At 56.8% G+C, this 15,056-nt stretch overlaps 6 protein-coding genes across 7 annotated transcripts; 2 read left to right on the plus strand and 4 right to left on the minus strand.

The window, feature by feature from the left end:
* Positions 1-97: 97 nt before the first annotated feature.
* Positions 98-1,384, minus strand: IUM83_08363 (uncharacterized protein; the record flags this gene model as incomplete). The annotated part of the gene is made up of 1 exon (XM_067932732.1): positions 98-1,384. One exon carries the CDS (start codon positions 1,382-1,384, stop codon positions 98-100), a length of 1,287 nt encoding a protein of 428 aa, XP_067783386.1.
* Positions 1,385-1,626: 242 nt separating this feature from the next.
* On the plus strand, positions 1,627-3,628 carry IUM83_08364 (uncharacterized protein; the record flags this gene model as incomplete). The annotated part of the gene is made up of 7 exons (XM_067932733.1): positions 1,627-1,684; positions 1,764-2,172; positions 2,234-2,302; positions 2,400-2,514; positions 2,580-3,001; positions 3,074-3,145; positions 3,226-3,628. The coding sequence occupies 7 exons, from the start codon at positions 1,627-1,629 to the stop codon at positions 3,626-3,628; spliced, it is 1,548 nt and encodes a 515-aa protein (XP_067783394.1).
* A 241-nt stretch (positions 3,629-3,869) lies between these two features.
* On the minus strand, positions 3,870-4,952 carry IUM83_08365 (DENN domain-containing protein 5B; the record flags this gene model as incomplete). The annotated part of the gene is made up of 1 exon (XM_067932734.1): positions 3,870-4,952. One exon carries the CDS (start codon positions 4,950-4,952, stop codon positions 3,870-3,872), a length of 1,083 nt encoding a protein of 360 aa, XP_067783393.1.
* Positions 4,953-5,073: 121 nt separating this feature from the next.
* Positions 5,074-5,765, minus strand: IUM83_08366 (uncharacterized protein; the record flags this gene model as incomplete). Its single annotated transcript, XM_067932735.1, has 3 exons — positions 5,074-5,344; positions 5,498-5,553; positions 5,763-5,765. The coding sequence occupies 3 exons, from the start codon at positions 5,763-5,765 to the stop codon at positions 5,074-5,076; spliced, it is 330 nt and encodes a 109-aa protein (XP_067783392.1).
* Positions 5,766-7,876: 2,111 nt separating this feature from the next.
* Positions 7,877-10,630, plus strand: IUM83_08367 (TKL protein kinase; the record flags this gene model as incomplete). Of its 2 annotated transcripts, none has more annotated exons than XM_067932736.1 (1): positions 7,877-10,630. In XM_067932736.1, one exon carries the CDS (start codon positions 7,877-7,879, stop codon positions 10,628-10,630), a length of 2,754 nt encoding a protein of 917 aa, XP_067783390.1. The 2 variants fall into 2 exon arrangements, with proteins under 2 accessions (XP_067783390.1, XP_067783391.1); XM_067932737.1 differs by having other exon boundaries at positions 8,462-10,630.
* Positions 10,631-10,793: 163 nt separating this feature from the next.
* Positions 10,794-13,358, minus strand: IUM83_08368 (TKL protein kinase; the record flags this gene model as incomplete). Its single annotated transcript, XM_067932738.1, has 3 exons — positions 10,794-10,993; positions 11,477-12,102; positions 12,853-13,358. 3 exons carry the CDS (start codon positions 13,356-13,358, stop codon positions 10,794-10,796), a joined length of 1,332 nt encoding a protein of 443 aa, XP_067783396.1.
* Positions 13,359-15,056: the final 1,698 nt, after the last annotated feature.

Here is a 15,056-nt window from a genome sequence, read left to right on the forward strand (position 1 = left end):
CTAGCAATTTCATCCAGCTTCATGTATGTATTTCGCAGGCGTCAAGCCTCGCTGCTATCAACTTCACTTCCTTCTAACTGCCTGCACCCGCACTAAACTAGACAGCGATGGGTGCGTGGTCATCAGACCCGTGCATCGCCGGAGGACTCAGCTCGTCGTCAGCCTCTTCAATGGCGCCGTAAGCTTCAGGTTGAATAGACAGCAATACCGCTCGATCGGTGGCCGATGTTGACGACGGCGCAGCGTATTGAGACGGGCGTTCGTTTGACGAGTATGACGAAGACACCGATCCGTGCCGTGTGCGGCCTCGATTGACAGTCTCCGTGTCCACAGAAAGCAGCGACGACAGCGACGCCATGCGATCCTGCTCCTTGAACGAGTCCACATGCCCCACCGAGTGAAAGTGCGCTTGTAGAATCACCTTGAGCTCATCCTGGATGCACAAGATGCGAGCTTCCAGGTCCACATCGTTCGCGTCGCGGCCAAATGGGCATTCAATGGAGGACGCCACGTTGTCCAGCGCGAAGAGCAGCACCGCCGCAACCCCCACGTACAGCGGGGTCATGAATCCAAACATCGGCGCCAACGTCGCCCCCATCAGCAGCAAATAGCCGAAGACGCACGCGTGCAGGCACTGCGCCAGGTTGAAGGCGATGGGCACGTTGCACAGGTTGAAGATGCGCGAGTACATCTGGGGCAGCGTGGACACGATCTTGTTGAGCTCCATGGCCTGCTCCACGGTCACGTAGCTCTTCCTCCTGGCGCGGTTGATGGTGCGGCGCAGCCAGAGCTCGACGATGGCGGCGCGCATCTTGTTGGCCGAGCCCACGACGTTGCGCTCGCGGTTCCACGTGTGCTCGCCGAGCGTGAGCACTTCCGTGCTCGAGAACTCGTCCGCCTCCTTCTGCGTGAGCAGCGCGCGCAGCTCCAGCGGCGCGTCACTCTCGTTGCAGTCGTGGAACACCAGCGTCACGTACAGCAGGATGTAGCGCTTGACGTCGCGAATGAACTGGCACTTGTTGCGGATCTGCGCGCGGTCGCCCACGCCCTTGCGCGAGAAGTGCACGAAGGCGCAGGCGGTGGCCGTGAGCGTTCGCGCTGCGTCGGCCAAGGCGCTGACGTCGTTCACGCCACGCTGCCACTGACGCAGCGCCGTGAACACGCGTAGTCCCACGAGCACAGCCAGGAAGGCCGACGCGCAGAGCAACAGCGGCTCCAGCGCCTGCGTGGGCAGCAGCGCCGGCTTCTCGCGCTGCAGCGCCACCAGCGCGGCCGCCAGCGCCGCCACCAGCGCCGCACGACACAGCGTAGATGGCGCAGCGATGGCCGAGCCGTGCGAGTGCAGCAGCAGCCGCCAGAGGATGTGGTTGCTGTAGTAGATCATGGCCGGCGGGCGACTTGATGGGGACCTGGTGCTTCGGCGACTGGATAATTTGGCTCACCGAGTACTGTGGAGGGTATACAAAGACCAAGATATTTGCTTGAAGGGCGGTCGCCACATACAAAGACCAAGACGTTGTGCTTCTGAAGGGCGGACCGAAATGATTGTGCTCGGGAGGACTCAGGACCTGCGAAACAGCGTAATCATGACGGGACGCAGTTTCCGCATTCTCTTCAAGGAGCGCCATGCGCAGGTGCCAGCAGTGCCGGCGCTCGCTGGAGAGCGAGCTGCTCAGCGCGCCAGGTGGGGCCTCTCGCTGCGTGATAGGTACACCATCCTCTTCTCCTTGTGCTGAGCTTCACGTCCGTGTGCTGCTGTCCAGTGCTGGGCGAGTCGTACGTGCTGCTGCCCACCGCCAGCGCCTCGCAGAGCATGCTGCTGCTGCAGAAGCTGCCCACGAGCGCCGCGCCGCCCGAGATGGACGAGGCCGGCGCCTTCGGGGAGGACCTGTACGCCAGCGCACGCTACAACCTGTCGCTGCAGCAACAGCACCAAGAGGAGCAGAGGCGGCAGCAGGCGCAGCGGCGGCAGAAGCTGCAGCAGCGCCAGCGACGTCAGCAGCAGCGGATGAAGGACAGCTTCACGGCGGCCGGGAGGCAATTGGAGGCGCACGTGGGGCGCGCCAGCCACGACGAGGACAACGCAGAGCTGGAGGACAGCATGGTGGCCGTGCCCACGTACGCCGACGTGAGCCACCACGTCCAGCTGCTCACGACGCAGCAAGCCCATTGGTATGACTGCTCAGGGGGGGAATTTGGGTCTTTGGGTCTCTGATTTGGTGCTTTTTTGCAGTTCTGGGCTGCCGGTGACGACGCCGGTGTGCAAGGAGTGCATGGGCGGCATGGTCACGCTGATCGACGGGTGAGATGTCGACGCTGTCGGAAGATTGGGTGTAATTTTTGGCTGTTGTTGCTCAAATTTGGTGGCGGGTGGATGGAATTTGTTATTTTGTTTGCAGACAAGCGGAGCGGGCGAGGTACGAGAAGCGGTGCTTCGCTGGGTTCCTGCACAATACGACGAGCTCGGTGGTCCACAGCGAAGATGTGGAGCAGATCGACGACAAGATCCGATTTGTACGTGCAATGGTATTTGTTCGCGAAGGTCTTTGTGGCTGACGTGACGGACATGTGTTTGCAAGTATGAAAACGAGCTGAACGCGCTGGAGGAGAGTTTAAAGCTGATGGAGAGCGAGCAAGAAGTCGTTGCCCAACAACAAGAAGCGATGAATGAGGAGGAAAAAGCTCTTATTTACGAAGAGGCTGGGTTGTGGGAGCAATTCAACTGGCTGCAATTGCAGGAAGCCGTGTTTCAAGAGGTCCGGGATGCAGGCACTGCGCAGATTGACGCCATGGAGCGCAAAGTAGCTTCAGCCAAACACTTGAATATCCTGACTGACATGTTCGTCATCGGCTACGACGGCGCGTTCGGCACGATTAACCAGTTCCGCATGGGCCAGTCCGCTTCGTTTGCTGTCGAATGGAACGAGATCAATGCTGCCTTCGGCGAATGCGCGCTATTGCTGCAGACGTTGGCCAGCATGGTTGGACTGGAGTTTTCAGAGTACGTCAAGCCTCAACTCGATGACGTTCAATGTGTGTTGTAGCTAATATGTTGTCGGCTTGGGTGCGTTAGTTTCAAGATCGTGCCGCTGGGCAGCTTCTCCAAGGTGATTCGAACTAGCAACCTCCGCATGGAGTACTGTCTGTAAGTTGTGTCATTGTGGAGACTACGATACACAGTGGATTAATATTGCTTGCGGGGTATGGGTACTTTCTGCCGTGTAGGCACGGATCGGATCAGCAAAACTTTGCTGAATCACACTTCAACTTGGGTTTGGGTGCCTGGATCACATGTTTGGGACAGTTGATGACATTTGTTCGGGCTCGAGACCCGTCCATTCGACTACCTTATAAGGTTGCGAAGCACTCGATTGGAGGGTATTCCATTCTCTTCCTGAAGAACAAGCCCAAGGAGTGGACCAAAGCTCTCAAGTACGCGTTAACCAACTTGAAGTGGCTGCTTACGTGGGTCACTGCCCGTGGATACAGCATTTCTGCGCCAAACATGACGGCTTCTGTGGCTGCCCCTGTCCCCAGCAAAGCCGCGCTCGCTTTTGCTGCTAACCCTCCTGTGATGCGCACCAGCGGATCGAAGCAGAGTGTTGTGATCATGGAGCATTTCTCGTAATGTTGTATTTTAGACCAAAATGAATATGTACATGTGGCAGAAGGGAGTTCATGCGTCTAACATCTGCCTGTTTTCTTCGTCTTCAGCTACGCTACAATTACCAGAGCGGTAAGATGCGCTGGGCCAGCCCCCTTCTCCTCGTTCTTCCGTGTGGTTGTCTTGTAAATATGTGGAGGTACGGCGTCGCTCTCTAGACCTTCGAGTAATCGCCTAAATAGTCTCGCAGTGCGGCGCGCACAGCTCATTCCGTGGGGTTGTTGATCTCGACAGCCTGCCGTTTCGACTGCGGAGAAGCAGCATCTTGCTGCTCAGGTTGCGTGACCTCTTTGGCTTCCTCGGTGCTAAACGCAATTGTGGATACACTTGACAGCGGCCGCTTCTTGCCGAGTTTCGCGCTCAGGTCAACACTAAGGCTTCCGGGTTCAGCTTTCTTCTCGGTCTCCTTCTCAGTCTTCTTATCCGCCGCCTTCTCTGCCGTCTCCTTCGCCTTCTTCTTTTCCGTTTTCTTCTCCGTTTTCTCCGTTTTCTTCTCATCTTCGGGCTCCTCGTCACTATTGTGGGCTTCAGAGAAGAAGTGCAGCAGCAGCTTGGCGTCTTCAGGCTTCGTTTTTGGCATGGGAGCCAGCAGAGCCTGTTGCGACGAGTTCGTGTTCGGTAGGATCTTGCGGCCACGAACGGATACAGCGAGAGAAGAGGGGAGTTGAGCAGACGGCATAAGCTGGGTACCCGGTCCAACCCCACCGGCACTAAGCGACTCGAGGAAGCGGGCTTCCACGACTGCCAGCTCCTCCCGCGCGCGACGAATGGCCTGGCGGTTGGCGGGTGTGTTCTCCATCGCGCGGAAAATCTGCTTGCCGATGGAGCTGTTGCCCTTGAGCTTCTTGGTTACGCGCATGGCCTCGCAGTTGAGGCGCTTTGCGAGATACCAGCGCAGCGAGGTGCCGTCCTCGACATCCAACAGTCCGCGCTTGAAGTAGTGGATGATCATGTTTGTGAACGCCTCCTCCTCTGGAGTCCATTTGCCGCTGCGAAGACCCGGAGAGCACTTGGACTTGGTCGATCGCTTCTTGGGGGCGGCGGCCGCTGCAGCCGGCAGTCCGACTCGAGACACCGAGGTGAGCACCGCCGCGGCGTTATTTGTCGCGCTGTTGATACTTTGGGAATGCCGGGCCGCGTCCAGGTTGGTTGCTGTCGGCTGCTGGAAGGCGGGCTGCATGCTTAGCACGTTGTACTGGTGTCCAAAGGTGGATGGCTCCTGCGGGTTGGTGCTGCCGGTGTGGGCCAGGCTCGCGATGGCATGTGCGACGGACGCTCCTGTAGACATGGTGGTGCTTGTCGATGTGGTGCTGGGAGTGGCGCTGGAGCTGTTGGTGCCGCTGCTGCTGCTGTTGCTGCTGCTGCTGCTGGTGCCGCTGCCAGTAGCGCCGTTCACGACGCTCTGGCTGCTATTGACCATGGACAACATCGTCTCGGACGAAATGGTGCTCTTGTTGCTCTTCTAGCAGGCTGGTGGATGGGGGGAAGTTGAAGCTCGAGGTGGGCGCTGCAACTCCCGTCTTCGAGGTCGGCCTGGCTTCAACTGGGTAGACAGGAGGGAGGGAACGCGATCCAGAGAGCCTCTTGTCGCGCTTGAAGCGAGCAGTCCCGGAGTGCTCGGAGTCTGAATTGAAGTTGGTGGCTCCTAGAGATTCGACAGTGAAGTGGCGAGGCCGGAGGCTTCAAGTACATCGACAGAGAAGAGAGTCAGCCGAGCCGGACAAACACACGTCCGCCATTCAAACGCGCAGGGCCTTGAGTATGCAGAAAAGGAGCGCGCGCGCTTCCTGCTGCTTTGCCCGCCAACACCACAGCCCGTGGGCGAGGACGCACCTTTTCACTCGCGCTTTGTATGCTCCTCGCTCGCCGCTCGATTGGCTCAACAGGTCCTGCAGCACCAAACCCGCACAAATCGCAGCGCCGCCATCAATCAGGTGGTCGTGGGTAGGAGAGCAAAAACCACTTAGACACGGTCTCCACTAAGACACGGTCTCCAGGTGGCTGGCCACGCAGCTATCCGTGGCTGAATAGCTGCAGGTTGTAGCTGCCACGAAGAAGGAGACCGAAGTCTTTGGGACGGCTGCCCACTTCAACTTACCAGTTGCCCAGGCAGTTGACAGCAACGGATAACGCTGTCTCCAGGAGGGAGAAGCCAAAGTGACGCCTGCGTGACTGATCTGCTGCTGCTGCTAGTTTGCTGCTGCTAGCCCTGGCTGCTAATGCTGCCGAGGAAGGTCTTATCTCGCTTGGCGTGCTTCGACTTGGATAGTGGAGGCCCTTTCTTCTTCTGGTTCTGGCCCAAGGACAGCGCTGTACCCTTTCGCCAAGCGCGTCTGATTGGCCGAAAAGTGGCAACTTCAACTTGGTGGAGAAACTGTGGCCGTCGTCAGGGCTCCCACCCCGCAGCGCCAAAGCTGGCCCACGGCAGGAAAAGCGTCCAGAAGGACGGCGACACAGCGGAGGGGGTGTTTATTTGCGGCGCGCTGGGGCTTCCTTGACTCAAGCCACTAATTTTGAGCGCGCAGCACCTGGTGGTAGCGCTGATTTGCGAGCCGAGCCCACTTCAAGCTGCGACTTGGAGTTTGTATGCCGCCAACGATTGGCGGCGACAACGCCGCGATATTTTACACATCATCCAGGCCCGACCTAACCCGCCGCGACGTCGGCCGTCCTGTCAAGGGGCCAGCGCAAACAATGGAGATGCCTTGCTTGCTGCGACAGCAGAGACCTCGCAGTCAATGCAGGCTCTGTAGGTAGGTAGGCTCGACTTGTTACATGTATGACCTTCGCTGCCTCGCCCTTGATTTTAGCGCCAAAAACAGCGCGAGGACGATGGGACGAAGATCGTGTCACACCTTGAAGTTGCCTGGTTGAAGCGGCATGGCTCGCGGCCGCGATTTGCCCAGGCCGCGCTCACAGAGCTACTACTGTACACTTGCTCTGCCAGCGCGGCGAGTGCGGCGCCCAGCTACTACAGAACACTGCAAGACCAGCATTGGAGATCGGCGGGGTGGATCCCTTGGTGTGTTGCGCATGCACTGGGTCTGTCGTGCCCCACTCCACTTAAACTTAGCCGCCCGTTACGCGCGTGAACTGTAGCTATCTTCAATGCTGCTGTTCATCATGGGACAAAACGCCGTTCGGCCAGCAGGCATTTGGCACCGTGGCTCTCGACTTGCATCGACACCGGACGCAGCCCGATTGACGCACGCTCGACGCCGCCAAGGCTTGGCCCTAGCGGCGACTTCCGCGTTAGCTCACTTCCGGCACCGCGCTCCTGCCCGCAACTGTGTCGGCCGCGTGGTGCGGCCAGCGAGTTTCACCATGTGCGAAGGGGGAACGTAAATCCGCGCTGACTCGATGCAGACGAGTGAGATGAGGTCCAGACGGTTGCTGCATACGAAAAAAGTCGGACCATATAGTGGGGAATCCCCAGTGCCAGTGGGCACTGGGGATCAACGACCGACGCCTCCTGCTCGCAACACGGTTGCGTACAGACCTTGTCGAGACCTTGGCGCGGTGCAAGTCAAGCGTAGCCGCGTACAGACACAAGTGTGATAAGGTCAGGGGGGGGGGGGGGGGGGGGCAACAACACGCAATGGTCAAGCGAACAATGCCTCTACGGGCGCGTTGGTATCAGTCCGCTGCAAAGTAATGTTAGATTGCGATCGCGCCGCCATGTTCCACCGCGCGGCCTGTCCGCTGGCGCTCGAGTGCACGAGCGATGCTATCGCCTAGCAAAGCACACCGCTCTGAACCTGTGAGTAGCTCTTTATTTCACCCGTCCACGCTCGCTGGAGCTTTTAGGCGTTTTGTAGAAGGTTGCTTTGAAGTTGAAGTGGTTGCAACCTTTCAAGATCCACTCAACCAATCGCTGATTTTACAGCCGCCATTTCAGCGAATCAAAGGCGCCACGCGCGACTCGTGCTGATAGAACGAGCAACACGTTGTTCTACGCTTTGAAAGCCGTCTCTCTCCGTGGAAGACGCCTCGCAACGTGCTAGTAGCAAGAAAATCAATGCTGCCGACGCTCCGTACTCCTCCAGTCGCTCACAACTCAATTGCTCGCGTCTCGTGCATCCGGTGGTCTGAACCACAGCGCAGCTCCAGCGTTTCAAGGCCCCGCCCACCAACTCAAAAGTTATCTGATCTCAGTAGCAAAACGACCTGCAGCCCGTCACTACTTCAGCTAACATCGATCCGCTCGCCACCATGCCGTCTCAAGGTGGCAGCGGGTCCTTCGCTTCCAACTCCTCGGTTGTTCATACCGTCTCACCGACGCCCAGTCCGGCGGAAGCGGCCCAACTCGAGGCCTTGATGGCGTATCTGTTGTCTCGATTCCACACGCTGCAGCTCTTTTTGCTGCTCGGCTACGGCATCATGTGCCTGCTCTGCGTCACCCTCGTGATCTACTTGCGGCACAACCGGTACACGGCACTTCGAGGAGATGCCACTGCTGCTCGAAAGATCATCTTGCCGGCATACGAACCACTGCTGTGGGTGCTCGGCTGCACGACTGGGGTCTACACCACCTTCTTTTGCTCCGCTTTGGCGACAAAGCTCTACACGTACGACATCTCCAAGCTCGCCACCGAGGCGTTCTACTCCGGCCGTCAGTTTGTCTTCCTCAGCGTGATTGTCTTTATGCTACAGAAGAGCGTGTCAGGACCAGCTCTTCGACGCACACTGATGATCACATTGGTGCTCTCAACGTACACTATTCCGCTCGTTTGGGCCATCACGACCTACTACCAAGCGACCGACCTGTACGCGCCGCTAACGGCTGCGCGATCTCTGATGTTGCTGCTCTATTCGTACGTCTTGATTCGTCCACCGGCTCGAGCCAGCAAGCGTACACTGCGCGAGTTCTGCGTGTTCGCGTACATTTACTACGCACTGCTGTTCGCGTACAACGAGTGCTTCCGACGCGGCCACTTGGAGACGGGATTCTACCTCACGTACTCGAACCTGCTTTGTGGCTCGCTCTGTCCGCTGGTTATCTGGCGCGTGCTGCGCGCTGACACAGAGCATTGGAGAGGTATGGGTCAACGTGCTGTAGCACTGCAGCGATTGTTTTGCCAGACGCGCGGCATGCCTGAGCGGGTATCGTCAAAGGGTCTCCACATCCTGATCGAAATGCATCGCAAGTTCATCATCGACTTCGCCTACCTGGAACTACAGCAACGCATCGGCGTCGGAGCTAGTGCTGTCGTTTTCAAAGGACTGCTTCGATCTTCAACGGACGTAGCAGTCAAAGTCTACACCCCGACCGATTTCACGGAAGACACCGTCGCTGCATTCTCGCAGGAAGCCGCACTTTGCGGCGCGCTTCACCACCCGAATATCGTCGCCTTCCACGGTATGTGTGTGTGCCCGCCCACCATTTGCCTGGTCAATGAGCTATGCGTCGGAAGCCTGGAGGACGTGACCTGTGCGGCGGCAAGACGGCGATCAAGAGTGAGTGAGCACGATCACAATCGGCAGCAGCTACTGATCAATGTTGCTTACATGCTAGACGCAGCGCGAGCTGTGGCATACTTGCACAGCTTCCGCCCGCCGTTCTTGCATCGCGACATTAAGCCTACCAACTTCCTGGTGGACGCGAACAGCACAGTCAAGCTCACAGACTTCGGTGAATCCCGATCACTTCCTCGCGCGCAGGTGGTGAGCAATGGACTAAGCACTAATACTGCTACTACTCGTCGGGGTAGTCTTGGGGGATACGCAAGCGATAAAACGTCGACGGTGGCTATGCTAGCCAGCGACGATGCGACAGCTAAGGCTCCAGCTGAGCGTGCCAGCATTGAGATCGCCGTTGTTGGAGCTGCCAACCTCCAGCAACTGCGGGGATCGACGGTATCTACTGGAGTGGATGGCGTGAAAACCAACGCCAAGGATGGCAATCGAGGTAGTATTGATGCGAACGCTGTGCGTATGACGGTTAAGGGCACGGTAGACTACATGGCTCCGGAGGTTATCAATGGACGGGCTGGCCTTGCAGCGTACGGCGAGGCTGCAGATGTCTATTCACTGGGCATCACGATGTGGGACGTGCTCAATCCCGGTCAGGAGAAGTTCCCAGGCACAGGTAGCAACCATTTCCGCGTCTTCGACCTCGTCCTGGAGGGCCAGCGCCCCGACTTGGATGTTCGACTGCACCCCAGCATTCGCGCGATCATTGAGAGCTCTTGGCAGCATGATGCGCGCTTACGTCCGTCGGCACACAGCGTGGTGAGCACCCTGGAAAGCATTCAAGAGGAGCTCAGCGCCGCGTTCGCACTGGAACTGGCGGACGAGCTGGAGGATGCGATGCGATTAGCCAAGCCGATTGACGCCTCGAGTGCTCCGTTGGTGGCTCCGCAAGGATTCTCTGGTGAAGACGCCATCGCGCACATGTGCCAATTTCAATACGTGGGCAACTCGAGCGAAGCAGTACGTCTGGGGAATGCCCTCATGGACTCCGGCTTGCTCCACCACAGCAAACACGCGCGTCCGTTTGAGGAATCCGACGAAGTCTACTTCTTCGACGATGACAACATCAACTTGTGCCAACCGCTAGTGGTTGGTGCCTACACGCAGGACCACAAAGGCACGGCTGAAATGGAGAGCGCAACCGTGATCAGCTCGTCCACACGCCCATCGCGACGCGCCTCACATCGATCCGGTTCCACCAACCCTTTCACCAGCTCGGCTCGTGTGCGCAGCGACAGCTCTCAGTCGCAATCCGATCAAACGCTTCTCGAGAACGGAGTTTGCGCTTGCCGTAAGCTGGGACAGCGCCTCAAACTACCCAAGACGTCCAAAACTCGCCACAGATTCCGCCGAAGAGGGAAGGGCAAGGGAAAACCATCGCCTGCTATGGTAGCAAGCGACGCCGCGGAGCAACTCCAAACGAGACTTCTTCTCGAGTCTCCAAACGATGCCAGTGAATTTGAAGGCTTTGACGCGAGCCCAACAACGGCGTAGTTCTGCTTACCACTTTCGTTTGTCTTTCCATAAGCATGCAGTACTTATACTGAACATTTTTTTCTTTGGGACTTCAGTAAAGAACTCAATGCAGTATTCTCGATTCCTTGTTGTTGCTTGTAGCGAATTATCAGCAGGAACTACTATGCCTACATCAGATACATTAGACAGTGGTTTCCGCATGCGATTCCAACTCGTCCGCGGCAAAACGACTCAACTGATCGATTGCATCACACAGGCCAAGCCGCTTCAACGGATCGAACGCACACAGCTCGCATACAAACTCCCATTGCTCATCGCTCACGAAGGCCTTCGGTCGGGATATGAAAATGCCATGGGTCAAGTTGTATATCACCGATTGGTCTGGTAGGTGCGACCCCCACGGCACATTCCCACTCACAGCTTCCACAACGCACATGCCAAACGAATACAAGTCCGATTCAAACGTCGGAGCGGAGCTCTCGCTTCGGAGTAACTCCGGCGCCTTCCATCGTACGGCTCCGGTCGAGGTGCTCGGCTTCGACTCCATCAAAGCGAAGCTGAACCCGAAATCCGTCAACTTCGCCGACTTCTCCTCCGTCACGAGGATCTGGTTGCACTTGAGGTCGCCGTGCACGATCTTCTTACCATGGAGAAACTGTAGTCCCAAGGCTGCTCCGCGAAGCAATCGCCACGTCAAAGCTTGGTCAACATGCTTGCTTTTATTCAAGAAATCGACGAGGTTCCCGTTCTTGGCCTCTTCGCACACGAAGAAGCACGGTTGACTCACGTGGCACGCACCAAACAGTCTCACGACGTTCGGGTGTTGCGCTCTGAACCAGAGCCGGGCTTCGCGCTTGAACGCACGCATCTCGTCCTCAGTCACGGCGTTGACGCACTTGACCACCACCTTCTCTCTGTACCAAGTACCATGATACACCTTGCCAAAGGATCCAAGCGCGAAATGTTGTTCCTCTCGCTGCACCTCGTACTCGGCGAGAAACCAGTCCGGAACGGCCTGCACGGACGCGCCTGACAGGCGAATGATGCTCTGCTTCACAGATCTCAGCATGGTTTTCGAGTCGGCAGTGTAGCTGTCTCTCTTGCGCGTAGTCTCACTACCGAGCAACACCAGTGCATCTTCTTGCGACTTCTGACTGGACAACGAGTCTAGTATCCTCATCGGGTTGGTTTTCCACAGCCGAACGAGGGATGCCTCCACTTCTTGCGTGTCGCGATCCCAGGACTCCATCCACTTTGAGAGGTTGTTGTCCCCTTCGGAGACTTCGGCCACTACGGCGTCAAGACGTTCATGAAATTCTTTCAACAGACTAATCACCATTCGGGTGCTCACGAGTCGCTCGAACGGGTTTCTCTGCTTGTATTTCACTAGGAAGTGGTGAAAACGAGCCCGAATCGAGGCGAGGTCCGCTTGAGCATTGGGAGGTACGATTTCCGGTTGTTCGTTGGCTTGAATTTGTATCCGCTGCAGCCTCTCGAGAACATTTTCGCACATCGTACAGGCCTCTTCCATTTGGCCGCACATTGTGAGCAGGTCTGTAAACTGCATCGTGACATCGTCAGGTGACTGCGGCGCGATGGCAGGCTCTTGTCTGTTTTGATGAAGTTCTTGGTTGGACGCTGGTGAGGCGACACGAACGGCATCAAATCCATGGTGGACACGGGGGCCTGCGGTACGATCCGACAGAAGTGCGACGATTTCACTGTGGTTGTTGTTTTGAGCCATCTTCAGTGCGGTGTCACCTTCATAGTTTGTCGCATTGGCGTTGGCGTTCTTGGCCAGCAGTAAGCGCACGATGTCGGTGAAGCCGCCTTGGGCCGCCCACATTAGTGGTGTTTGTCCATCGTCCATGGATAACTCGGTGTTCGCACCATTATCGAGCAAAAATTTAACAATATCGGTATATCCCTTCCACGTGGCTAACAGTAAGGCTGTGGCTCCATCCCTTGCTTGCGAATTCACGCTGTCACAATCCCCTAGTAGTAACTTCACAACACTTAGATCACCCCAGAGAGCTGCAGCCATGACCGGGGTAAAGCTCGAATAGTCTGGGTCGGTCACTGATGCGCCATAGTCGATCAACGCACTAGCTATCTCTGTTTTCCCAAAAGTACACGCCAGAAGTAGTGATGTTTGGCCGTTGGTATTCTGGGCGTGAACGTCCGCTCCTGAGCCTAGAAGCAGACGAAGACTATCGATATCCCCGAATCGAGCTGCGAACATGAGTGCAGTGTGATTGTCCGGTTTCGCTAGAGTGGTGTCTGCTTTATTCTCTAGCAAGAGAGAAACGGCCTCCGGCTTACACCATGCGGCAGCAAGAAGTAGCGCTGTATCGCCATTCGCAGCTTGCCTGTTGATATCCACGCCTCGCTCAAGCAGCAAGCGCATACTCTCTGTTTGGCTTCGCTTGGCTGCGACCATTAGGGGGACTTCACCGATATCATCCGCCAGCTCAGCTGCTGCCCCAGCATCAAGTAGCAGCTTCATCACACCTACGTGACCCTGCTCCGCCGCGATGGCCAGAGCAGATTGGCCTCGCTTGCTCTGAGAATTTACACCCACTCCTCGAGCTAGAAGAAGATGCACACTTTCCTCATTTCCAACCTTTGCAGCTTTCATCAGGGCTGTCCAGCCATCCTCGTCCTTGTATTCCACATCTTTCCCAGCGATCAATGCGGCCTGAAGCTCTTTCACGTTCCCGGTAGCGGCAGCTCTCACCAAGTCCATCGCGTTTTCCAAGGTGAAATTTCAAGTGACGTTACGCCATCCCAGCGATGGGTGCATGAAGGAGGAAGCTCCTCCTGACGCTTCTGACCTAAATGATTCTCTTCCGAACAGAAAGCATAAAATCTAGGTGTGCTCGAAGTACATGGAAACGCAAGAGTACCGTTAACAGAGGTGCCAGTGAGAGAGGGCAGGTACAATATGACACAGATCCAAGCGTAGCAGATCTCAACTTTCCTGATCGCTCGCACTTGAAAACCCGGCAAGCATCCGACATGGAGGAGACTTTCAATACAGGACCAGAGGTGGTGCAGACGGACATCAAGCTCGCGTTGGTTCAACCCACTGAGTCGAGTGGTGTCAGTGGCACTGACACCTCTCGAACCCTGCAAAGGTACCTGGAGTCGATGAAATGCCAACTGAGAGAGATCGCCCTTGCTGCTGAACCCCTGACCAACATACGCGATGAGATCGAAGAGAAGGTTGAGAAGACGCACGATCTCTTACGGGAGATCCTGCTTCGAGTCGAACAGCACCGCGTGTCGGTCTTGGTCACGGGGACCATGAACGCCGGCAAAAGTTCGTTAATCAACGCACTCTTGGGTGCCATGTTGTGCCCGATCGGAGACCAAGCCACGACGGCGGGTATGCTTACGATTGAGCGGAGCTCCAGCGACCACTTCGAGTTGCTGCTCGAACCAAGCGACTCCCAGCAGGACGCCCTCGAGCTTTCAGAGCAACGAACGATCCTGAAAACCAAGTCCGCTGCTGTGGTGAGCTCCAAGTTACGAGAGCTGAACGCAGCCGCTCGTGGGGGCGACAACCAAGCGCCTGACGCAGAGTACGAGTTGAGACTTCGAGTGCCAGAGCTTGTCATGGCCCACTCCAGCAACACCGCTCTTGAGATTGTCGACTCTCCCGGCTCCAACGAGGCTCTATCGCCTCATCTTAACGAGAAGTGGGCGGTGGCCATCGCGCACAGCGATATCGTGATTGTGGTGGTCGCCTACTCGCAGCTCGAGACCAAGGACGTCGCGGCCTTCTGGGCGAGGTACGCCCGGGAACTACCGAGCCAGGCGTCATCGCGCAACCTCCTTGTGTTTGTCAACAAGTACGACCAGGCGGACTCAAGTCACGCCTTCACCGAAGAAGACGAGGAAATTGACCACATTCGACGCCGGTGTGTGCAATGCGTGGAAGATGCCACTGAAGGTAAGGTGAATTTACTTGTCGACCAAGTATTCATCGGGTCAGCGCGAGACGCTTTGCTGTCCCAGATCGCGACGGGCATTAACGATGAAAATCCAAACGAAGACTTTCAGCAGGAGTATAGTGAAGTTAGCGCATTGGCGAGTCGTGTTTTCGGAAGGCGACGAGAACCTCCGCCGGCTTCCGCGGGCGCGTTGAAGGACCTGGTGAACTGGTGCGACGTCCGCAACGATAGCAGAATCGACGCGTTTGTTTCTTGTTTCGGAGCCAAGGCCCGTTCTGCGGAGGTCACGCACGTGTACAAACTTATCGCTGCTGTTGATGCAGCTGTCTTGGAGATACGATCAGCGTATACTAGTCGTGGTGGTTACTTTCAACAGGAGATAACGAAACGGGGAGCCGAAGAGAAAGAGCTGTGTTTGATGGAGAAGAAGGTCGAGGATTACTTCACTTCAGACATCGAGCCTGAAGATACCGTCGCTGAAGATGAAA

Source organism: Phytophthora cinnamomi, assembly GCF_018691715.1.
Source record: "Phytophthora cinnamomi strain GKB4 chromosome Unknown Contig99, whole genome shotgun sequence".
Classification (NCBI taxonomy): domain Eukaryota; phylum Oomycota; class Peronosporomycetes; order Peronosporales; family Peronosporaceae; genus Phytophthora; species Phytophthora cinnamomi.